This window comes from Ursus arctos, unplaced genomic scaffold (genome assembly GCF_023065955.2).
Source record: "Ursus arctos isolate Adak ecotype North America unplaced genomic scaffold, UrsArc2.0 scaffold_7, whole genome shotgun sequence".
NCBI classification, from domain to species: Eukaryota; Metazoa; Chordata; class Mammalia; order Carnivora; family Ursidae; genus Ursus; species Ursus arctos.
Window position 1 is genome coordinate 14,613,071 of NW_026623089.1, and position 26,076 is coordinate 14,639,146.

The 26,076-nt window shown below is 35.2% G+C and overlaps 1 protein-coding gene across 3 annotated transcripts in view; it reads right to left on the minus strand.

Annotated features, from left to right (window-relative positions):
• Window positions 1-26,076, minus strand: part of ATRNL1 (attractin like 1) — a 746,554-nt gene that overhangs the window by 212,811 nt on the left and 507,667 nt on the right. For all 3 annotated transcript variants that reach the window (XM_026494203.4, XM_026494204.4, XM_057308391.1), the window contains one exon: window positions 18,824-18,931. In XM_026494203.4, the coding sequence (XP_026349988.2) occupies window positions 18,824-18,931 (108 nt within the window). The remainder of the gene's footprint in view (window positions 1-18,823; window positions 18,932-26,076) is intronic.

Sequence of the window (26,076 nt, forward strand, 5' to 3'; positions counted from 1 at the left end):
ATTAGTCAAATTCTACCAAATCTGCAAGTTCTTCCAGGACAAGGGAATGACAGTAACAAGAATAGAGACAAGGGATGTTGGGAGGGGATCTGGTTGTTACGGTGAGATAGCAAGAAATGACCGGATAGGAAGGAAGGGACTAGATTGCTGTAGGTTATGGTACCTTATGCAGACAAGTTTGAATTTTTACTGTAAGAGATGAGGAGCCCTTGGGGAATTTTGAGCAGGGTGATATGAGCAGATTTACACCCTAGAAAGATCACTTCGGTAGCAGTGTGAGAAAAAGCCTGGAAGAAGGAGGTAGAGAAAGGCGGGGAGACTACTAAAGAGAGTAATATAACACATTCGGGAAAAAGGTCTTGAAGGCTTGATATTACAGCAGTAGTAGTGGGATGAAGTGATGGATTTAAAACATATTTTGGCTATACAACTGACATTGCTCAATGATAGAAAATGAAGAATAGAATAGAAGGAGAAATCTTGGATAACTCCCAGTTTTCTGTCTTAACCTGTTATCAAGCCTCTCCCACAAGTGTTCTATGTCTCTTATAATTCTTAAGCCTCAAACTTATACCCATAGCTTATTCTCTGCAGGTGACCTTCCTTCTAATATTGCCACACACATGGAAGATCACATCATCAAAGGTAAACTCCTACCAGATGAAACTGCTCAAATTCTCTTTAATCTTTACTCACCATTTTCTTATCCTTTCTTGTCTTCCCAGAATTAATGCTCTTACTTGTTTCCTTGATCCTCTCTTTGCTTTCACCTCTTCTCTCTGCTAATGTACATTTTCCCCCTTTAATATTTCTTCTCCCAGAGGAACTTTCTCTTGGATCTGCCAATTTCTTAAATTACCATCTCAATTCTTTCCTTCCTTTTGACATTATCAGTTCCAAAATTGTAGTCAAGCCTTGTTGCATCCACCTTCTCATCTTCAACGCAAGCTTTTTGTCTGGTTTCTGCCATTCAGTTGACTTCCTCAATAGTCACTGATGACTGCATAATTACCAGATCCCACCTCCTCTCCTCAGTTCCCCCCTTCCTCGATTGCTTATAAAATGCATGGCATCTTTTGCCACTTCATCCTTTTTGGCATTCCTTCTTTTTCTTAATTCTAACGGTCCTAAACTTCTCAATTTGCTTCTTTCTCAACCTGTCATTTGATACTTTCCTTCATTCAATGTGCTTCCAATATTTTAATGATAGCAATTTTCCTATATTCTGTCTTTGATTCTCCTTTCCTTCTCACTCCCATGACTTCAGGTATTCATGAAAAATCCCTAGCATTCTAATCCTCCCCTTTGCCCCAATCTCTGTCTCCATATTCAATCCATTATTTAGCTCTGTAAATTCTGCTTCTTTGCAGTTTCCAATATGTTTACTTCTTTACCCTTTGACAGTCACAAGTTCAGGACTTAACTTGCCCACGTTTCTCCTTCCCAATTGTTCTTCAAAATAACGGATGCTACAAAATGCTGCTAATATCATTTGTCTAAAGTCAATCATAAAATTCTTCTGCTCAAAAAAATCTTCTATGTGATCCTTGTCATCTCAATAAAATTGACTTTCATAGTATCTTCTATATCTTCTATCTTGATTTCCACAATTCCTTCCCCAGCCCGCTAATCCTGCCTTCTTACTGTTTCACACACACAACACTCTTTTCTGTCTCTGACTTTTGCTCATATTGCTCCTTCAAGCTTGGCATGTCTCTTCACTCTTCCCATCTCTACCCTACTCCTAGTTCTATTGACATTTTATCTACTTTTAAAGGCCAACATCTCCTGTTATAATCTCTCATGAAACATTCATCAATACCCTGAGTTTTTAAATTCTTTTTCCCTCTTGTGTTTGTTTTTCTTTAAGCATTAATCACACTATATTTTTTTATTAGAGGTATTTTTACATGCTTTATCTTCCCTCTTAGTCTGTAAGTTTCTGGAAAATAGAGACAATGTCTTTCCATACCCATCTTCTTGACTGGTTTGCACATAGTAAGTTTGGTAAGAATTTTTTGAATCAATTTTTCATAGTATATAGATTTTCTTTTTAAGATAGAGTTTCCATTATGAAATATGGAAAAATGAAATTGGGTTAATTTTGTTTTTGTTTTCTAAGATATGTTGGAGATAAAGGCATTAAGAATAACGACTTTTTCTCCATGAAAAATTGCACATACACTTTACCTATATGATATTTAGTCTGCCCCATTTTTATATGCCGTGAATGGTTAATGCAGAGCCTTTCTTCGAGAACGAAAAATTAAAAGGGGCTTACAATAACCATGAGTGAAATTATAAGGTATAAATACGAACAAAAGCTTTTTGTATGAATAGCACAGAACTATGAACCTGTGTAAAAGGATAATGTATATTAAGATATGAGGCAAACTTTCAGATTTAATATCCTAAATTCTTATCTAGTTGCTGTTTTACTTTCTAAGAATGCAAAGTATGAAAATATTTACTTAGCCAAAGTATAACATTATTAGTTTCTTTGATTCTACACATAAAATATCTAGCACTACACTTCTAATATCTGAGATTTCACTTTATAAGATTTCCATTTGATTTAACAGCATTTTATAGAATTCTTACAGTCAGTTTTTCCCTTGAGGATATAAACCTCATCAGATTATCTATCAATGGAAAGGAAGAAGAAATAAAGGTTAAATTAGTAACTGATTTTACATGAAATGTAAGCAAAAAATATATTAAACAGAAACATAAATTTAATGTAATAGCAACTGTCATAGAGAACTACATCCTAGTAAAATATTTAAACAATAATCAGAAAATAACTATTGCAGAATACCAGACACCCAAAAAAGTGCTTTGAAGCAATCTCAAAAATTAGAATAAGGAGACAAAAACACTATACTAAGCTTTTTGTTGTTATGAGCAACCAGTATTAAGATATTAATATTGGTTTTATGTTAATGTATCAAGCATTAATAGTTTAACACACATAAAAAATGAGTATTAAAAATGTTTGACAGTACTCAGAAACACCCTACTGTGTTTCACAGATCGTGGAATGTTCTTGGTTGCAGCATGTGTGATCTGTCCAATCTGATGAGCACAGTTTTTTTTTTTTTTTTTTTTTGGATGGGTCCAATATATTATCTGTTTTATCTGAGAGTAGGTGAAGGATGTGGGTGGGGTTAGAAATTCAGTTTTTTTTCCTCAGAGCTGGAACACTGCCCCTAAGAATTGCTAAACTGCACTTGTAACTTTCCAATAAATTATATTACAGCCTCATTTTACATAGCCACTTCTTACTTGTAAGACTGCTATATAAATAATTTATGCTAGCATTGCTTCAACTGTGATATGACCATACCCTTAAGTAGTGTAATGTTCTGCTGAATGACAGCCAATATGAATATGGGTGCTCAGGGTTATAAAACTTTGCATTTGCCAATTTTTCTGTTTATCATCAGCCACTGAGAAGTGAAAGAGGGTTTATATTTTTGTTGTTCATTTTTATCTTTATATTCTTCTTCATCATAGTTTATATTCATTTTAAATGATTAAGGTAAGACAACCATAAGGTTTTAGTGTCTCGACAAAAACTTCCTTTTAAAAGATTTTAATTTTGAAAATATATGAGAAATATAAATGTATACATTTAGCTTTGAACTCACTGAATTCTGTATGAAATATGCTAGCTGTATTTTACTTATATGTAATTTACCTATGACATCAATAAGCTATTAAAAACTGGAAACAAATGAATTTTTCATGCTTAAGTGTATTATGACTTCTGATTACATTAATTTAGGACCATGGAGATTCCAATAACTTAAGTACATATTCATACCATGTTGCTAGGTTCTATTCATATCATGTTAATTCTGAAGAATCACCTTTAGCTCTTAATTCAGGCTCCATTCATTCATGAAATTTATGATATGCTGTTATAATTCCAAATCTTATATTCTTAAAATTGATTTTGAAAACATTGTCTGCTAAGTGGTCCTGATGATGAAAGGTCTTTTATAATTTTAAAATAAAAATAAAGAAAATTTGAAAATGCAACCAGGAATCCAGATCCTTTCATATTTCAAGAACCAAAAGTGTGCCTATAAAAATCTCCTATTCATTCTAAATATCTTTCTTAAATTAAGAAATTCTTTATCCTCTAAAGCATTTATTATGAGGAATATGAGAAGATATGACCTTAACACAGTTTCCTTCTCTCTATTACCAAGTGAAAATCATCTCCATCTTTAAGGCAAATGTCTCCTGGGGCCTATGGGTAGCTATGTGCAAATAGGGCTTGTGTTCTGTGTAAGTTCTGGCTGAGGGAACTTGTGCCTAATGTTGCCCTCTTTGGACTCAACAAGTTCATAGAAACGAGCATCAAGGTAAGGATTTTACAGAGGTTTGGTCTGGAGAGATCTATGAACACCAAGGGGAAAGTCAATATAGTCCCTAAAAGAATATCCTTGGCCCCCAGGAGGCTAAGAAAAAGCAGAATCAGTGTTGGGAGTCCTCCCTGTTCCTGAGCCTTAGGAAGTACAAGCAGGTCAATAGGGTATTGGTGGCTTGACTGCTTCTATATGACCAGCCCACAAACAAGTAGGGAGACCTCTCCCCATCAGAGGGTGCCAGAACTGGATTCTAGAAATGGTGTTGATGAAACTAGCAAGTCAATGCCAGAGAGAGAAACTACAGTCCAAAGAGAACCTCTGCCCAGTAAAACAGAGCTGCTATGGAAGACAAACTGCAGTTGTCGGTAGGGTCCTCCCACTCTAAAATAACCAAATTCTTAACGCTTTTTAATGCACTGCTGACATTACAAGCAGTAAGGGAATGCTCCAAGACAACCAGCCAAAACTGGAGAGGGGTGTAGAAAACAGCTAGCAAACAATAAAGCAGACCAGCCCTGAGGACAAAAGCCAATATAAGTAGCCCAAAAGATAAGAAAGCTGAGCTTGAGATTCCTGCACTATGAAGGGACTCTCGAAGAAGTGGCTAAAGAATTACGGCAGGCCCTTGGTTTCTGGCAGAAGCAATCCTCTTTGGAGGAAAGCATTCTTTATTTAGGCCAGTAGAAAACAACAGATTAAGATCAAAGAAAGCTCACAAAGCTCACCAAATACACAAGGCAATACGCCACAACAAATGAGAGCCAACAGAAATAAGCAACAGATTTAGGGAGCCAAGGATTTCAGATATTGGAATGATCAAATATAAAATAAAAATAGTTACGTTTGGAATGACATGAAGTAATAAAAACCAGCAAGGAAAAAGACTTTCAAAAACTGTTAAGCAGATTTGAAAAGGAACAAAATAGAACTTTTAAAAATGAAAAAAAAAGTGTTGACAGTAATCCAGTGAATAGGGTAAAAAGCAGATAATATACTATTCAACAAAAAATTAGTGAATTGGAATAAGGCTGTGAGGAAATAAGTCAGAAGAAACACAGAGAGAGAAGGTGATGGAAAATATAGTTGAGACATTAAGAGATTTTGAAGACAGGATGAGAAGGCTCAATATGCATATAATCAATCTCAGAAGGAGAACAGAGAAAATGGGATGTAAGAACATTCAAAGGGATAATAAGTGCGAATTTTTAGAAGTAAACAAAGACTTGAATCCTCAGACACAGAGGCACAAAATAGGCCAAGAGACATAAATACAAATAAATTCATGCTTAGAAAAATCATAGTAAAACTGCGGAATACCAGAGACAGAAGCCATTGGAAAGAGAGGCTGGATGAGCTGCAAAGAAACAGCAATTACTCTGTTAGAAGATTTCTCGGTCGTGACACCAGAAGCCAAATGTGAGAACAATTTTCAAATAAATGAAATGTGCAAATTTGTCCCTTCCATTGCAAAACGCTTGATAAAGTATATTTTAAAACATTTCCTAGATTGTAAGCAATGAAAGGGTGCTCCAAGTCACTGGTAAAACTGAAAAGGGGGCTGTAAGGAGCAAGCTAAATGAGTTTATCATCAAAAGACGTGTTAAAGGAATTTCTAACCGTAAGTCATGGGACAAAGGAAACACGTTGGAAGAAAGTTCTGAATGCAAAGAAAAACAATGAGCAAAGAAACAGTAAATATGTGAGTAAATTTAAACACATATTGATCGGGGTCCCTGGGTGGCTGAGTGGGTTAAGCGTCTGCGTTTGGTTCAGGTCATGATCTCAGGGTCCTGGGATCAGTCAGAGTTCTGCTCAGCCGGGAGTCAGCTTCTCCCGCTCTCTTTGCCCCTCCCTCCACTCGTGTTCTCTCTGTCTCTCTCTAAAATAAATAAATAAAATCTTTAAAAAAATAAACACACATTGATCATGTAAAACAAGAGCAGCAACAATAATGTTTAATTCAACTAGTGGCACACCTCAGAGCTATAAAAACGAGAACTACGTCCTATAAGATTTAAACTGTTTTTATGTTCTTACATTGTTTGCAAAGAAGTAGAAATGTTCACTAATGTCAGACTTAAACTATGCCTGTTAAAATTTTAAGAGTAATTACTAAAAGAATAGCAGGAGTGTATAACATACAAATAAGTTGAGGAAAAAAATTGAGGAAATTTGAGGAAAAAGTTGAGAAGTACTGATTTTTAAAAAAAAATCTTTGAAAGAAGGCCAGCAAAGAGGGGAAAATAATAGAAAATTCAGGATAAACAAAAAGCAAGGGTGATGTCTGAAAATATTACTAAGACAGTCTGATTAAAATAAAGGAGGACAGGGGAATACCAGTCAATGAAATGAATGAGGAGAAACACAATGGTCAAAGACAATATGAAAATACTCAGTTTCGCTACTAATGAGAAATCTGATTGAAAGAGACAGCATTTCATGTATCAAAATTAGCAAGATTTTTTTTGTTTGTTTTGTTTTGTTTTTTAAAGATTTTATTTATTTATTTGACAGAGAGAGACAGCCAGTGAGAGAAGGAACACAAACAGGGGGAGTGGGAGAGGAAGAGGCAGGCTCCCAGCTGAGCAGGGAGCCTGATGCGGGGCTCGATCCCAGAACACTGGGATCACGCCCTGAGCTGAAGGCAGACGCTTAACGACTGCACCACCCAGGCACCCCTAGCAAGATTGTTTTTAAAATTCTTTTAAAAATATTTTTGAGGGACGCCTGGGTGGCACAGTCAGTTAAGTGTCTGACTCTTGGTTTCAGCTCAGGTCGTGATCTCAAGGTGGTGAGACGGAGCCTCGTGTCAGCCCTGTGCTCAGCACATAGTCTGCTTAAATTTCTCTCTCCTTCTCCCTCTGACCCCTGCCCCTGCGCTCTCTCAAATAAATAAATAAATCTTTTCAAAAAATCATTTTTGACAAGGATGCTGGAAAACCTGAATTCTCATGCTTTACTCAAGGTAGTATGAATAGGGATATTTGGGAAAGTAAATAAGCAGCATATCTCAAGATCCACAAAAGATTAAAATTTTTGATCTAATAGTTTCTCTTTTAGATTAGGACCACAAGTTACGTACAAAAAATTAATTACAGTCTTATTTATAATGGTGTGAAATTGGAATCAAGCTAATTGAAAATAAAATAGGGAAATAAATTATGTTATACTACAAAATAATTAACGTGACGTTTTAAAATCAAACCTAGAGGTAAAAGAAAATGTTTTTATTAACACTAAGTGAGAAAAACAGAATGTAGAAGCAAATATAGAATATACTTTCAATTTTGTAAAAATATGCATGTGCAAAAGGAAAATGTTACTGGAAGGAAATAAAAGTTCTGGCAGTGAATTATTTATGCGTGGTGGGGTTACGGAAGATTTTAATTTTAACTTCGATTATTTCTGCACAATTTTTTCTACCGTGAAGATTACTTATATAATTAAAAAATTAATGGTAAATGTTAATAAAATAATTAAAATTCAAATCTCACAAGATGGGTGTAACACTTTGAAAAATTAAAAACCCAGGGAAAAGTAAATAAGCCACTGACGCCAACCGTAGAAACGGTGGTCCATGAAGATGATGGACAAGAATGAAGTGCTGGGGGCCACAGCTGTGTCCAACAGATCATGCCACTCTTACAGTGAAGCCAGCCATGCTCTTAGCACACAGCGGCTCATTTTGTCTGGCCTAGACAATGTGCCTGTTACCTTAAACAAGGGGTTTCCACATAGTGTACTAGGATGAACTGTCCCAATTCTTTATGTCTATTTGAGTACTTGGAATCAAAGAATACTACATCAACTTCAAGTAACTCCATGTTCATAGGCAGCTTTACAAGAAAATATTCCACTGATACATTACTGCCTAAGATGTATTTTCAATCTGAACTAAAATCAGCGTGTTTAAAGAATGGTATAAGAGAGAAACTTCTGGGCCAATCTGAGATTCAGACCCCAGTCCTTGCTCTACTGGTGAATGAATCTGTGATCTTGAACAAAGGTCTTACGTTCACAGATCCTCAGTTTGCTCAGCGGTAAACAGAACAAAAGAAATTGCTGTACCTTTTTTCTAAGATTAATGTAAAGCTCAAATGAGGGTGAGATAGTGTATGTAAATGACTATTGAAAAATACGACCTTAAACTCAGTATAAACATTTCAGTTGTTCCCATTGAGAACAACTTGATCTAGGAAGATCAAGTTCAGGCTCTCTACCTTGGCACGTGAATCCTCATTTCTACTGTCTGGAAAGTTCTCTGGTGCATGCTGAATGAACCCATAAGTGCTAATTTTGTAGATATACCCCATTTGTCATCTACATTATCAAAAATTTAAATGTAGATATATTAACTACAGTGGGTTAAGAGGTAACAGAGCAGTCCAGAATATATACAATATAAATAAGGTTTATTTCCCCCTAAAATAGAAACGATGACCGGAAAGATTCATTTTAAATAACTGGCAAAATTCAAACCTGAATATATGTGGAGTGAATATAAGAGTCTAAAAATTGGGAAAAAACAGCTCACATTTTATACTTCCATTAGATTGATACTTTTATTAATTCTTTGTTTAAAAAAAAAAAAGCCGTGCATGGCATCACAGGACAGTATAGCTATGCAAGAATAGCCCATACATACCACCCATCTAGATAGAACTATTATTAAGAATTTATTCTTTTCCACGTACTATTGTGTAACATATAGCAAATTAACAAATCCTTTATTGTTGGCCAATAAGTGGTTTTGTTTTTCAATGTTATAAGTAACAGTAAAAATAATTTGCTAAAAAATAATTAGAAATAAAAACAGAAACAAAGAATAATATTCCGGCAAAAACTGTCAGTGACACTTAAGGATTCATACAAGTTTATACTCCCAGGAAAAAAAAAACCATGAATAGGGAATGTAAATTTTTAACATCATCATTTCAGTCAAAGGGCTATAATTCACTTGTTTGTGACCCAATTGTATGCTGTGCTCTTAGTGTGACCCCAGATCTAACAAACCCAGTCAGTCACTTAAGGGGCAATAGATGTTTTTGCCTCCATTTCTCATGGTTTCTATCAGTTACTGAAGAAAAGCACATATTCTGTTGTTTGAGAGACTATGCTAAGACAGAATGCGACTATTATGTATCTCAGTGAATAAATACAACAGCATCAGAAGTTCTAGAGCTATTATAGTGCCATTTAAAAAGAGAAAATAATTTTTTTCTGAATTTTTGAGGTATAATTGACAAACAACACCATATTAGTTTCAAGTGTACAACATAATGAGCCAACATAATGATTCGATATTTGTATATATTGCAAAATGATCACCACGATAAGTCTAGTTAACATCTGTCACTATACATAGTTATAGAGTTTTTTCTTGTGATGAGAACTTTTAAGATTTATTCTCTTAGCAACTTTCAAACATACACTACAGTATTATTAACTACAGTCATACTGTACATTTTATCCCCACGATTATTTATTTTATAACTAGAAGTTTATATGTTTGATTCCCTTCACCCATTTTGCACAGCCCCCCACCCTTGCCTCTGGCAATCATCAATCTATTCTCTGTGCCTATAAGCTCACTTTTTCTTTTTTCTGTTTAGATTCCACATACAAGTGAGATCATATGGTATTTGTCTTTCTCTGTTTGACTTATTTCATGTATCATAATGCTCTCAAGGTCCATCCATATTGTTGCAAATGGCAAGATTTCATTTTTTTATAGCTGAAGAGTATATAAATATGGGGTATATATGTGTGTATATATATATATATATGGTGTATATATGTATATGCATGTGTATATCTCTCTATATATCAATATATATGTCACACCTTCCTTATCTATTCATCTATCCATGGGCACTTACGTTGTTTTCATATCTTGGCTATTTCTGCAATAAATATGGGAGCGTAGATATCTTTTCAAATTAGTGTTTTCATTTTCTTTGGATAAATACCCAGAGGTAGAATTACTAGATCATACTGTAGTTCTATTTTTAATTTTTTTTAAGGAAATGCCATACAGTTTTCCACAGTGGATACACAAATTTACATTCCCACCAACGGTGCATAATAATTTCTGCTTCTCCACATCCTTGCCAACACTTATTATTTCTTGTCTTTTTGATAACTGAGCACCTTTTCATGTACCTACTGATCGACTGTGTGCCTTTTTTAGAAATGTCTATTCAGATCCTCTGCCCATTTTTTAATCTGATTGTGTTTTTTGTTGCTGTTGTTGTGGAGTTCTTTATATATATATTGAATACTAACCCCTTTATATATATATATATATATATATATATATATATATATATATATATATTGAATACTAACCCCTTATCAGATACATGATTTGCAGTCAGCCTTTAGAAGTTTATTTAATGAGAAACCTGGCCCTCAGGCTGCAGCTATGATTATCTAAGACTAATAGGCCTCTCTCACAGAAAGATTGAGCTCCTGAGTTTGTTGCCTCTTTCTGTGCCCTGGAGATGCTTGCTAGTTAAGTCTTTCTCCTTTGGTTACAGTCCTGTGGGACCTGAGCATAAGCCCCGCTAGTCACCAGAGCCAAGCAATGAAGAGGTGTTCCCTTGCAGCAGCTGCAAAAATCAGGGCACCAGAGAAGGGTATAAACTCTATTCCAGAAGATACCAGCAAGCTGGAGCAAAGAGAGAGCGCAAAGATTGTGTCCATAAGCCCGCATTACCTGAGAATACCTCTGTGGCGCCTTTTAAGTATGCCAAACCAGAAGCCTGCCCCTCAGGCACAGCCCCATTGGTCTTCAAAGTCAGATGTTTTGGGGGCTCATCTCCCAGGTAACAGTCTTAAAATGTGGTATGCATGATGTGAGGCACAAACCCTTTACTCCTCAGAGAAGGTCTGGGTTTTGAGTTCCTTCCTGAGTGTGAGTTGAGTTGTTGTGCTGGGGTGGGGTTTATGGCGAGACGATGTCTCACCTTTTCCTACCTGCTTCAATATGGTACCCTCTTATTTACTTGATGTGAAGGGGTGGCTCCACCATTTTTTTAGGGTTTTTTTAGAGGAAGTTGTTCCATATATAGCTGTAGATTCAGTGTGTCTGTGGGAGGAGGTAAGTTCAGGATCTTTCTATGTTTTCATCTTTAACTGGAACTGAAAAAATCATTTTTTAAATCTTTCTATTTAGACTTCACAAACATAATGTCACTGGAAAAAATTTCAAAATGAGAGTATTATACTCATAAGAACCTCAAAAATATAGTCCAGAATGTGATCACTTCCCATCACATCAGCTGGTCTTGCTACCATTATCTGTGGTCTGGATTCCTACAGCAGCCTGCTAACAAGTCTTTCTCCTTCTATTCTCTCTCAGTAGCAGGGAGTGTAGGTTGATTTCCACTACCCGTCAGTTATCATGTCCGTTTTCCTGTTCACTGCCAATGCCAGAGCCTGCATTTCTTTGTCTGAGGGCTTTCTTTGGCCTCCTAGGAAGTAGCCCTCAACCCGTAACTGAAAGGAGTTGGGGAATAAATACTCTAACCCTATTGCATCAGGTGTCCACAGTCGGATGTGTGATTCCCAAGGAGATTTAAGTTTTTGTGGTATTGGTGGCCTTCCATTTCCTTGTCCTGGCTCTACTTTGCTACCAGCATATTCTTCAATCCCAGATGAACAAATTCTTATTCATGGTGTCTGTTTCTCAGAGAATTATATGAAGACATGTCTCTTCAAACTATTCTCAACCCAAAAGGCAGAGTGGTCCTTTTAAAAACCATCAAATTATGTCAGTCCTCTCGTAAAATCATGTAATTGGATCTTCTCTTCACTCAGAATTGAATGTCAAAGTCCTTACAAAGGTCACAAGGCCCTATCATCATCTGCCTACTCCCATCCCATGCTTGCTGTTCCACAAACTTGACAAGAATGCCCTACCGTAGGGCTTCCTTAGCCTAGAACACTTTTTTCCTTGGGAATTTCCTGCCGGCTTACCTCCTTCACCTCTTTTAAGACTTGCTCAAATCTCACCTTCTAAATGAGGTCACCCTGACTGCCGCCCTATTCAATATTTCACATTCTCCTCCACTTCCACAAAGCATTCCCAAAATCCTTATCTTGATTTATTTTTCCTTTTTCCATTGCACTTACCACCTTCTCATATATTAATTTCCTTTCCCCTGCTATAATATAAACATGAGGACGGAATTCTTCTGTATTCCCTGATGTTTCACAAGTACTTAGAACAGTGCCTGACAGGTAGGAAGTGTTCCATAAAAGTCAGCTGAACAATTACTGTAAGTTTTCACGTTATTGCTGGGTAGAAGACAAACGACACGCATATACTATAGGCCACGCTATTACCGTAAAAATAATCCTCTTTTTAAGATAAGTTTAAAACCAACTAATACATTGTGTTTGATATAAATTCACATTCTAAGTGCATTTATTAAATTTTAATAATGTATTTTAATTTGTCACTATAATATAGTAAAATGTGATGATTTATACTTGCTAATAGATCCTTTAGAGTGTGATTATTCATACTACATACATATTTTTTCAGTCACAAATGGTTTTACACCTAGGGCTTTACACAAAGTTCCTATAAAGATTCAATACTTCGCACTTGTTAAAAAATGCAATTAATATATATGTAAAAATTTTCAGGAATACATCTTCTTCATAGAATAGTCCATTTGGTGTATAGTAGCACACAATTATCCGTAGATGTATCAAAAGTAATTATTTCATATTGTACTTTACATTTTCCCCTGACTATACAGATGCGGAACTCAGTGGCACACGAGTCAAATTTAATTTAAAAGAAATCCATTTCTTAACTTACTACATTATGAACACTCAAAAATATTTACAGAACAGTAATAGCCAGATAACCTATGGCATTGTGTTGAAGTTAAACACTGAATTTTAAGAAAAACCCAGCAGAGGAACTTTAAAATTACTTTGATTTTTAGGTTTAAATAAAATCCTTAATGTGATTTCAGAGCCTAAGCTTCGGAATTCACTGTGTAAGCAAATCAATAAACCACATTGTACTGCTATGTATATTAAAAAAAGAGAGATTTGGACCAGTTTCCAGTGTACTGTAAAAATGGAAAACAAATCTCACATATATATGTGTATGTATGTGTATATATTTCAGATAGATAACTTCCACTTAATAGTAATTATCACAGAATGCTTACCAAAGGAGAAAAAAAATAAAATTTTAAACATTCTACTTCTACTGCTATTACTGCTATTATTTTCTAAAACATGTCAAAGGAAAATACTAGCAGCTGCTCAGATTTACTTCTGATGTTTAATTTTACAGGAAGAAATAAACAATTTAAGCTCTAAAACAATCTACTGAACAACAATGTTTGCAGCTTGTATTTTTTTAAAATCTATGTTGTAGATTTATTTGAAATGGTTTGACATATGTCACTATAGGGAATTTCAAATATCAGAAATCATAATTATTTACCAAGAGAGAAGAAATTTATTATTGAATTTAGGATTTTAGGCTTGGAGCATGAAGGTACTCAATTAATGAAATTACCCCCTTAATAAAGTAAATGTTAAAATATTACTTATTCCCCCAAACTGATATACAGATTCAACACAAGTCCTATCAAAATACTAGTGGGCGTCATTGTAGCAATTGACAAACTTATCCTAAAATTAATGTGGAAATTCAAGAGACCCAGAAGAACCAAAACAATCTTCAAAAAGAACAAAGTTGGAAGACTTATATTTTCCAATTTCAAAACTTACTACAAAGCTACAGTAATCAAGACAGTGTGGTACTCTCATATGATAGACCTAGCAAACAATGGAATAGTACTGAGTGTCCAGAAATAAACCTCTACATCTATGGTCAAGTTATTTTTCAACAAAGGTCCCAAGATCATTCAATGGGGAAAGAAATTCTTTTCAATAAATAATAAATAATTACCATATGACCCAGCATTTCCATTCTTAATTACATGGTCAAGAAATGACACTTGTACACAAATATTCATAATAGCATTTTTCAGAATATCTAAAATGTGGAAACAGCCCAGATATCTGTCAACTGATAAAAACATAAACAAAATGTGCTATATCCATACAATAGAATAGTATTTGGCAACAAGAAGGAAAGAAGTACTGATGACTTGCCACTACATAAAGGAACCTTAAAAATATTATGCCAGAGGAAAAAAGCTAGTCCAAAAAGGCACATACTGTATAAGTCCATTTACATGAAATGAAATGAAAACCTAGATTAGGAAAATCTATAAAGACAAAAAGTAGTTAGTACCTATGGCTGAGGAAGAGCTCTAGGGGATAAAGGCGAAGTGACTGCTAAGCGGTGTGGGGTTTGTCTTGGGGATGATGAAAATGTTCTAAAATTGATTTTGGTGATGGTTACACAACTCTGTATATACTAAAACCCACCAAACTGTACAATTTAATTGGGTGAATTGTATGGTACATTTACTTAAAGCTGTTTCCAAAAAACCCCACAATACTATACATTAATAAGTAGAACTGGATTTTCAGATAAAAAGGGCTTGCTAAAGGAGAGTATGCAGGTAGATATTTTTCTTCTTTGACATTTCACTGAAAACAAGTGGTACAAAAGAAATAGAGGCATCCCAATTATTTCTATAATTAAGCAATAAAATGAGAAAAATAACAAGACTATCAACATTAACAGAAGGCTTTAAAGGATACAAAGCACTTGCCCACATGGGCCTGCAGCCAACAAATGATAAACCAAAACGAGTTACTTTGTCTCCTCCCCTGAGTTCAAACGTAGTGATAGCATACAAGATAATAAGAATGTTGCTGATTGTCAGAACATACTCAACAATTCATACAAAATCTTGAGGTAACAGTTGGAAAGACAGAAGGTGGTTAGGCCTCTTATAGGAAGTAAATGGTCGCCTGCATTAGGAGAGGGCCAGAGCCCACACTGCAGGATAGGTGATGCCTACCCCACCTGTTGGGGGCAGGAAAGCAGCAGAAACAGCCCAGTGCCAGCCCAAGGCTGCAAACTAATGTTAGAGTAGCTTTACAGCTCAGCTGGGGGGTGGAATCCCAGAGCCATACATGTGGGGGCCTGGACAACCCCTAAGCATTCACTTCTCCCAACCTCAACTGTGGATCTCCAACTGCATTAGAGAGAGGCTGCCATCTGATAGGAATAATGCTTGGGAAGGAAGTACTCTAAAGTTCTTGCTAGTGAAAGGGACATCCATGACAAATGAGCAGTGGTGACTGAACCTAGATTATACACTACAGGTAGGTTCCTCACCTGAACCACTAAATTGCTTGAAAGAGTACAATCAAGAGTCAAGGATTTTATCCCTCTTCCTAAGTGGATCTTAGTAGCTAAAATAAAATATGTGTACATAGAAAAAAAGAAAGGAGACCTCTGAAGAGTGCCTGAAGCACCATGAAAGAAGTAGGAAAATGGAATGATCTATACCAGAGGAAGTCAAATATAAGGGAAAGCCCATAAAGGTATTTAAATTAAATATGAATGGCTTCAGAAAGATGCGGGAGGGTATTAGAAATATGAAGCATCCACAAGCAGTTATGAAAACAACTGCAACTATCGACAACAAAATATATCACTGTTGATACGAAGTCAGTGAATAGGTTAAATTACAGAAGGATACACGCTAAGAAAAACTCAATAAAAAAAAATCACTGGAATGGCAGGTTGAGGAATGTTCCCAGAAGCAACAGGAAGAGATGAAAGAGTACATATAACGAGAGACAAGAAATATAGATGATAGAAGAAATATCAAGAGTATCTAATGGGAATTCCAAGACAGAAAGAAGTAAGAAATATTAAAAGAAATAGTAACCAAAGATTATCCAGAAGTGATAGGGCTGTGGATTAAAGGGGGTACAGAGTGCCAAATATGAGATAATGTATACCTATCAGAGAGAAATTTATGAACATTGAGAAATGAGAAAATTGTGAAAAACTGCAAAAAGGAAATGGAGATCACTTACAAAAGACAAAGAATCAAATTGACATCAAACTTGAGACAAGGGAGTAATTAATACCTTTGAAGTTTTGAAGAAGAGAACTTTGAAACTGAATTTTGTATCTAATTAAACTGTTATTACACATGAGGACAAAATAAACATATTGATAGGCATTTGCCGTGTCAAAGAGCATGCCATATAAAATTGCTCTTTGAAAAGTATCTTGGAGGATTTACTATAGTGAAAAATGAAAGAAATGCATGAGTAAGCAACTAGATACAAAGAGTAAAGAAGGGTAAAGATGGTTCATTGTTACTTAAATATGCCATAATAAAAAAAGTACACTCATAATATCTGGATTAAAATTTCCAAGCAGTATTAACATAGGGTAGGAGGAAGAGAGGGAGTTGAGAGCATACTAAAATACTAATTTTGTTGGAGACAGGTAGGGTAGGAATGTGTATGAATAAGCTTTTAGACAGTGGTAGGGAAAATAACCACTATGAATCTTGGTAAGTAATGAGTAACCACCAGAAACAGAGAAATAGAATATGTAACACCGTTTAGTAGAAGGAAATCAATTTATCCAAGAGAAACAGGGGAAAAGAGCCAAAAAGAAGGGTAGTAACAACAATAAGAACAACGCGTACGCACTCACGCGCGTGCGCACACACACGCACACACATAGGCACACACACCTGCACGCACAATGGAGTAGCTAAAATAATCCTTGAGAGTACAGTAATTATTTTCTATGTAAATAGATCAGGCAATTAATCAAAAGGCAGACTACAGAATGGGAGAATAAAGTGAACAGTCGTTTCCACAAGGGATAGGTAGAAAACAAAAGGATACAGAGAAGTTGGAAGTAAAGGAATAAAAGGACTAGTAGGCAAACATGAAATAAAAGTAAGTAGAGGTAGAAATCTTTAAACTCTACAAAATAAAATTTAATGTTAAAAAATGATGATAAAGAGGGAAATAAAATTTGGAAGAAATAGAACAAAGAAATGGAATGATTAGGAACACACACACCTAACAATACATTCTTGAACACTAGTAAGCCGCAACTGACACACTGTGGAGGTGCATATGTGTGAGTTACATTTGCTCCTTAATTTGTGAGTTTTTTAGCTCTTTGATTGGTCCCTTTCCTCTGTGGACTATGTATGTATTGTTTACATTCATTTCTCTCCTGTGACTTGTGTTTCCACAGTGTTTGACAATGTTTTGAACAGATGAGGAAAAAAAGAAGCTGGATTCAAATAACGCAGGTTTCCCATTTGTTAAAGATTTTGTGAGGCAAAGTGCCAACATGAAATCAGAGCACTTCCTGTAACTTTTATTTAATCATTCTGTCTTCTAATTTCTCCCCAAGTAATGGAAGATATACATACAAATTTCCTATGTTCTAAGCTTCCATGGCAACCTGTGATCTAGAATAGTAAAAAATCAAGTACACAAAAATTCAGAGAAATGTCCTCTAAAAACCGACTCTTTGCATAGCATCCACAAGACCTGATTCAGTTGTTTAATTTTTTTTTCCAAAATAACTAAAATGCTAGAGACAGAATCAATTCTATTTGTACCTAGGTTTTCGGAGGAGTCTATTTTTGTATTCCTTGCTTTCCTTGAAGAAAAGCAAGATTTGAAAATAGCAACATGAAATTAGTCACGTAAGGGCATTTTTTTAAAAAGAGAAAACAATTTTCAACTCTACAGTGTTTCTTAATCTTCCTACTTAAACGTCTTACTGTCCATGAAACAGAAATAAAAATAATAAGCATACAACTAAATTACTATGCCTCAAAATGCTTTGATTAGTCGTTAATCACACAATCTGTGGTTTTCCTCTCTGTGGGTTATTATTTTCAGAAACCATTCCAGGCGTTATTTCAGGAATCCAGTACCACATTTACTTGCACATAATGATTTCTCCTTCACCATACTCTATTTCTGCATGTGCAATAAAAGAATATACTAATATAGCCATTACCACAAATAAAAATATTCACAATATTCTATAATTCTCAACATTCAAAAATGAAACTATGTAATTAAAATGCAACTCCTCTCCACCCACCTGCTACAGTCAACTTCGTTAATAAAGATAAATGTGAATTGTTAACTAAAAGGTGTTGGGCACTCCAAGGACTAAATATAGGTGCTTTGTTTCTTCCATCATATCTGTATCTTAAATTCCTTCCACTCCTATCTGTCAGCTCCAGGCTGCCAGGTGAGCAGTCTGTCACTCTTGCCTAGACTAATAGATTCTCCAGTGGCTTTTGTTACAGCTCATGTCATACCATTAAAACTATGTGCCTTGAAAGTGGCATCACATATGTAGCTGAATCTTGTCAACTCTACATAATCAGACTGTATTTGGCTGCACAAGCAGATGCAGATAAGAGAAGCAATATACGTATGCAAATCACAGTGGTCCCCTTTCAGCCCACAGTTCCTACCTCTAACGGCCCTCGCAGAAACTCTGTTTGTTCAGCTCCTACTTCCAGTGCTACATCAACAGAAGCAAAGGGACGGCTGGCCATCTGTTGTCGTTCTCGAAGCAGTTGCTGGAGGGGGTTAAAAATGATTTGTTTAAAATAGGTTTAAAAACACATGAAATTCAATGATATCTGGTTCCATTTTGAACAAATGGTACTTAAAACTTAGAATCATCTGATACACGTATCTATAGCTAGATCACTAAAATGAAAATTGTTTTTTCCCCCATGGCCTGGGTCATAAATCCACAGAGGCTTTAAACGCATGGTACCTGCAAAGAACTTTTCCTCCAACCTCTATCCCATGAATCTAATGAAATGTACTCAAAAGCATTTTGAAAACCTACGGCGGGAGGTGCTACCTCAGTAAGAGGTGCTACTATGATGATGGCTATGCCAAGTGTTCCCACTCGAAATAATGCAGCTTTTGTCTTAGCTGAAAGTAAATACCATAAGGTGTTTAAGAAAAGATAACAAAAAGTTTCAAAATGCATTAATAGAGATTAAAGAAACATACACCTGCCAGGACTGTTTTGGAAGTCGTCAGGATTCCCATCAACCACTGTGGAACCAGTAGGAATTGTTGCTGACTGTGTTTGTAATTTGATTTCATACCGTCTGTGTTCATTATTTAAAATGAGGAGTGATTAGTAGGTTGCAAAAATTTTGTGCTAGGGCTTCTAAAGCACCCCCAGATATTTGTTTCTTTTTCCTTGTGCCTACTCTGGGCTTTGCCCAAGCTAAAAGCAATAAACTAGCAAGTCCCAGCCAACTACCAACCTAATTTATATTTCTGCCTTTCCTTGTAATTATAATATTCATTAAGTCATGATAAGAAAAAATTGATGACCGGCAATAGATATTGCAAATCTTGCCCTTCTCATTCAACACAGCTAATAAAATTATTATTAAATATTAAAAGTGGATGAGCGATGCAATTAAATACTCTTTCAAATGAGAAGAAAATCCTATCATTGAAAAAGGCAAAATCCTTGAACACAATGAATAGCTTCATTATTCACAGAGATTTTTAAAGATTCACTGGCATTAACTTAAAACGTTAACAACTGGTATTTGAATGTAAATGTATGTCATGCTTTGATGCGTCATTCATAAAATTCGCTTTTAGATGATGAAGGGACAAAAGCCAATACCTGATGGCAGTTTATTATTCAACATTTTTGTTTTAACACTTGTAACACAGCAGTGACAGTGTTCATGAAATGAGCATCTAAAATATAATTTAAGGGCTTGCTTTGTCATTATTAAAAAGAGAACATCCACATGCCAATATGGATGGGATAGAAATAATACACTTATTACTGAATAATAGTTTAAGTTCTTAAATTGTGTGTATATTTAGAAGCAATGAAAACGCACTAAAAACACATTCAAAGTAAAAAGTAAATGATCTAAACTACCAAATTATTCACTTAATATAACCTCAAAATTACATTATTAAAAATATAGCTGCTAGAAAATAGAATCTTGTTTGTGTCTTTTTTAGGAGTGGCCAATAGATCTGAACATTTTGTCTACACAAGATGCAAACATAGCGTTACTTCAAATGACAAGGGATACTAAGTGTAGAAGACACAATGCTCTTTGTCTCTCAGATAAAAATATACACACAGACACACACAAAGACACAGACATACACACACACATCAAACTACCTTTCCTATGGTAATGTACAGATTACCATGAGAAAATTGTAAATTCTAGTTTGGGTTTAAACACAATTTTCTAACATTTGTATTAAAAAGTTTCTTCATCTGGGGGTGCCTGGGTGGCTCAGTTGGTTAAGCATCCGACTCTTGATTTTGGCTCAGGTCATGATCTCAGGGTTGTGAGATCGAGTCTAGCATCGGGCTCCATGCTAGGTGTGGAGCCTGCTTAAGATTCTCTCCTCCCTCTCCTTCTACCCCTCCACACCCCTCCCTCTCTCCCAAAAAGATTTTTTTTCTTCATTTGTACTAATTCTCCTCAGATTACAAATGGCATCTCATATAATTAAGAGATTTTTTTCTTCCACATTTTTATTTAAGTTCAAATTAGTTAACATATAGTGTAGTATTGGTTTCAGGGGTAGAATTTAATGATTCTTCGCTTACATATAACACCCCGTGCTCATCACGAGTGCCCCTCTTATCCATCGCCGATTTAGCCCATCCCCTCACCCACCTCCCCTCCAGCAACCTCAGTTTGTTCTCTATAGTCAAGAGATTTTTAACAAAATGAACAGCTTCTGTTTCCTTATCTTACCTTTTCCCTAGATCTAAAAGTAAAAGGTCTACAAAATGTAATTCATGAATACTCAATACCACAAATTGTAATATAAGTCTATAAATATTCCAGATTCACTATGTTTGACAAAGAATAGATTTCTCTGGACTATAATGTGACCCCCAACACTCATAATAAAGAAAAATCAGTGACCATCTAATACTTTGGTTCATTTAAAAAAATGTTTGGTGAACACAAAGGTATTTTTAAAGATTCCAATCTGTACTATGAGCTTTAAATTTCCATTGCTTTTTAAGAATCAAATGCTTCCTACAGTACTGTTTGCAAAATCAGAAGAAAAACACTGTTCTTGCCCAAGACCATAACACTATAGTTTGTGAAATGAGATATAATAATATAAAAATAATTAGGGCACAAGATAGTGTACAGTAAAAGATACGAATACGGAATTAGCCAAACGAATTGACTCCAGGCCACTTAGTAGAGACCTGGTTCAAGGACTCTGGCTGACACACTGAGCTACTGACTTTAGAAAACTAATGCAAGTATTCTGACTGAAACTCAGAAAAGGTAAGTCACTTTCCCCTGCAACACTCTTGCTTTGATATGATGGACCTAAAATTATAAAGTGGAATCAGGGGAGATTCTCTTTGCTACTAATTTCTGGCTCTCAGTCGTATCCTTACCAATTGTCCCTCCTCTTGCCAGGTAACATCTGTATACATTCCTTCCCGAATTTAGTCCCTCTGTGTCAGAACAAAGAAGACATAAAGGACACACTTGTGACTTAAATTTTGTCAAAATTTATCTGACAGGCAACATAGCCAGACTCTGGAGTGAGAAGGACCTGTGTCTGAACACCTGTTTTTTCACTTATTAGCTGTTTGAGCTTAACCAAATTATTTAGACCCCTCTAAGCCTCAATTTTTCTCATTTGTAGAGTTGGGATATTAACAGTGCCTACACCTACACCTCAGAGGACTTGTTTTGAATCCCAGCTTCTCCGTCCCCAAGCTCTTGGACCATTTCTCACACTTATTATTTCTCTCCATAAAATGGGACTGACAATAATCTCAGACCTTTCTCACACTTATTATTTCTCTCCATAAAATGGGACTGACAATAATCTCATGAGGGATAAGGCCCCGAAGAGATAATGCCCTTGGACAGCTCAACACAGAGGATGGCACGTTGTGAGCACTCAGTAACTGCTCATTGGTACAATTATTATGTTAGATTTCAAGCACTAATTTTGTCTTTGAAGGTGGCACACTAATTACCACAGGCCTATTTTCTTCAGCACTAGTGACACATTTTGCTCCACTACTCTCCCTTTTAACAAATGTTGCAAATTTATGAGACAGTTGGAAAATGTCATGATTGTGGTAAAATGAATTTAGACTTGGAACTGCTTTCTGCTATTTGTGACTAAGAATGATAAAGCTTCAACCTACAAATTAGGAGGAAATACAGAGTGCTTTCTTAAGAACTTTTGAAATCTAATTAATTAATTTTGTGATTGTGATTTTTATATAAAATGAAGTTTAACATTTTGTACAGCAATAATAAGCCATAAAACAGATGATCTGTTTTATAACTAATCTGCTATTGCCAATTATTCAGCATAAAGATAAAGCCAAAGAACAAATTGACCATCATACGATAGATTATAATCATGCTGCCATAAACACTGTTGTGAAGAAAATTTAAAAATTAAAGAGATGTTCTTAGTGTCACATTTGTTGTCTATAATAACTATTTTATTATTCAAAATGTCTGACAAAACAAACGATGAAATTAAAAATAACATGAAATTCCTGGTTTAAATATGGCAACCAAGAATAATTGATTCTATCAAATGTATATATGATAATCTTTCCACTCAACTCTACTACTTCAAATACTATGTCATTCTTCGAAGTTCATACCAACCACCTTTCCAACAAAAGGCATACAACTCTCTTAATAGGTTTTAGGATAATAATCCTTAATAATCCTTAAAAACACACACACGAAACAGAACAGTAACTAATTGTCCCCAACTGTCCTCATGTCTCCTTCCTCCTATGTCTAGATTCTATCCATCCTTCTCCCCCACTTCCAAAGGTCCTTCTACCCCACCCCAACTTTGAAATGGTCATCTCACCTATGAGTTATTTACTATATTACTATATTAGTATGGTACTATCTCTTTATATCTTTAGGCTTTTCTGAAATCTTCCTTAAGGAAAAAATCTATTTTCATTTGTTTTTTATTACCCACAGTGCTAGTTGGTATTCAGTATTTGATGAATGAACAATTAATGAGCGACTTAAAGTATAAAAATCTGTATCATCCAAATGTGAATGAAGGCAAGTTATGATAAAACTAGTTTTAATTATGATTAAGCCTTCAAAAGTATGTGTCCCCTGATATTCTAGAAGTTTTATCCTCCAAAGTAAATAGATATTTAATTTTTTAGAATGGGGCAATTTTGTGGACCCAACAAATCAATGGCAGGTTTCATGTTGCTTTTCGTTTAACTTATTACAATACTGCAAAAATTATGAAAAAAAACTGCCATAAAGTCATCATAATGCATTCGGATTTTTAATAGCAATTACATTCCTAAGATTTTGTAAAGTCATAAATGGAGCAATCAAAATGAGTTAGTCATTACTCTTGAACTTACATACTAAAATGAACAGTGTTTGAATTAGAGATTAAGCAACATTTCACGAACAAGAGTACTTCAGTTACTGCCACAAACACAGTTAACATAGAGCAACAGAAGTGAACAATCATTTTTGTTCTTTTGGTATTAGAACGATGCAAGGAAGTAAAAAGAAGTGGCAATAACTTTTTGTACCTTTAAATTAGGAAAGTATGATATTCTAGCATTTTATACAACTGAAACTGCAAGGCACAAGTCTCAAACTCTTATTCAGAATACTGGGAATCTTTTGCTTCCCAGTCTTCTGGTATGAAACTAGAATTAGCATTTTATGGGAGTGGCCTAGCATAACATCTTTGTTCAGATTACTTTAATAACCTTTTTCTAGGCTTCTGCACTCTTTGACCTATTGAGACTATGTTACTCTTGAAATAGTTGTTTACTTAAAAATAAAAAATTTCTAAGAGCTTCTTGACAGATATTCACCAAGTTTACTGAAAGTGCTCACTTCCAGCAATTTTTGAATCAGTATGTTTGCAAATTTGTATTAACTTGCAAAATAAACTTCAGTGACCATCCAGAAGGGACTTCATTATTCAAAAGATCCCACTGAACCTAAAGTTTACTCAGTTTTTCTTCATTATTTTAAGGCAAAATGTCCTCAGCTGTCAAATGGCCATAGCAGATTTTCCAGGTAGGTTGGTTAGGTACATACACAGGGTTGTTTGAGCAATAAGGCGACAAAAATAAAACCCACCTTTACTATCACCAAACCTGTGACCAGACAGAGGAAGAAGAGAACAAAAGTGGAAAATGCTTCTAAGTGTTCCAAAATATAAAGTTCAATATTTCCTCTACAGTGCTAATAGGTTATACCGGCTTATAAAATATATATATATATATATATATGTCGATGTCTGTGTGGAAGTGTATATGTGAATATGCATAAAATTATACATATGATAATTCAGTGAAAAATGTTGTAACTTATACTCAAATTATAGCTAAAACTCATAAAAGGCCAAGATACAGATTAAACAATGGAGCAAATACAGGTCTTTGTTGTCATTTCGGTAACACAGTGCATATAATTGGTATGACTAAGGCATAGTCTTCATAGATTCTTAGACCTGAAAAGGAACTTAGAAATCCTCTAGGCCACAAATTCTTCAACCTGTAGACCATAGACCTCTAAACGATAAATAGATAAGTACCAGAAAATCTATGTACTAATAGATGATACTTTTCTTCAAAAAAGTCTTTCCTTTGCAATTTCAATGGATTCTATAATTTAACTTACTGCTGTCTTTAGAAGCTAATTGCCCCTCATCCAGAACCAGAATGTAACTTCACTATTTTCTTAAATTTTTTCAACAGACTAATCTCTCAACGCATATTAATGCTTAAAAATAAAACAGAATAAATAATGAAAGCAAGCAAGACTATTTTGGAATTCTCTACACATCCCTATTTGTTAGATGAAAACTTGATACATATCTTAAAAGCAGAATGGGTTCAAAAGCTCAAACATAAATTTCTAAAGTTTCCCTTTATTTCTTCATCTAGCTTAGTGTTTCTTAAACTTTGGTGTTTATGAGGCTGTATGTGCAACATCACCCACAGTCGAGACTGAAGGATTTTGTCTCCATATCAGCCTTAACTTAATTTTATTTTACTTTATTTTATTTTGTTTTTTGAGGGGGGGAGGGGCAGAAAGTGAGGGAGAGAGAATCTTAAGCAAGCTCCACACCCAGCACAGAGCCCAACGTGGCGCTCATCTCACAACCCTGAGATTATGACCTGCGCTGAAATCAAGAGTCAGGCACTTAACCAATTGAGCCCCCAGGTGCCCCCTTACATACTGATTTAGATAGCTTCCATGTAGTATAACTCTCATGGAACTCTAAAAATTGTCCGTATTATCAGGAGCAGAGTGGCACAAACTGCATGGCTTGATAGTACCACCACCATTTGCATATAATAAGGTCTTAAAAGCTCTCTACTGACAGGAGTTAAAGAAAATATATTTCTCTTTTACAAGTTGGGCATTTAAGTATGGACTCTCTTTGTTTAGGTTAATTTAGGCAATGTCAAAGAAAAGAAAGTATGACAGATCTTCCTTATCCTGATGTATTCATGGTTATGCATTCCTAATTTAACATCATGGGAGCCAAAACTGTACTTCTTACGTGGCACAAGTCTTCCCAATTGAAGTTCGAAGCCAAGAAAATGGAAAGAGCATCTCACAACTGTCTCCATGTATTAATCACTCTAAGTCTGCATGGAAAATAGGTTTAATCTAAAAGGGTTTAG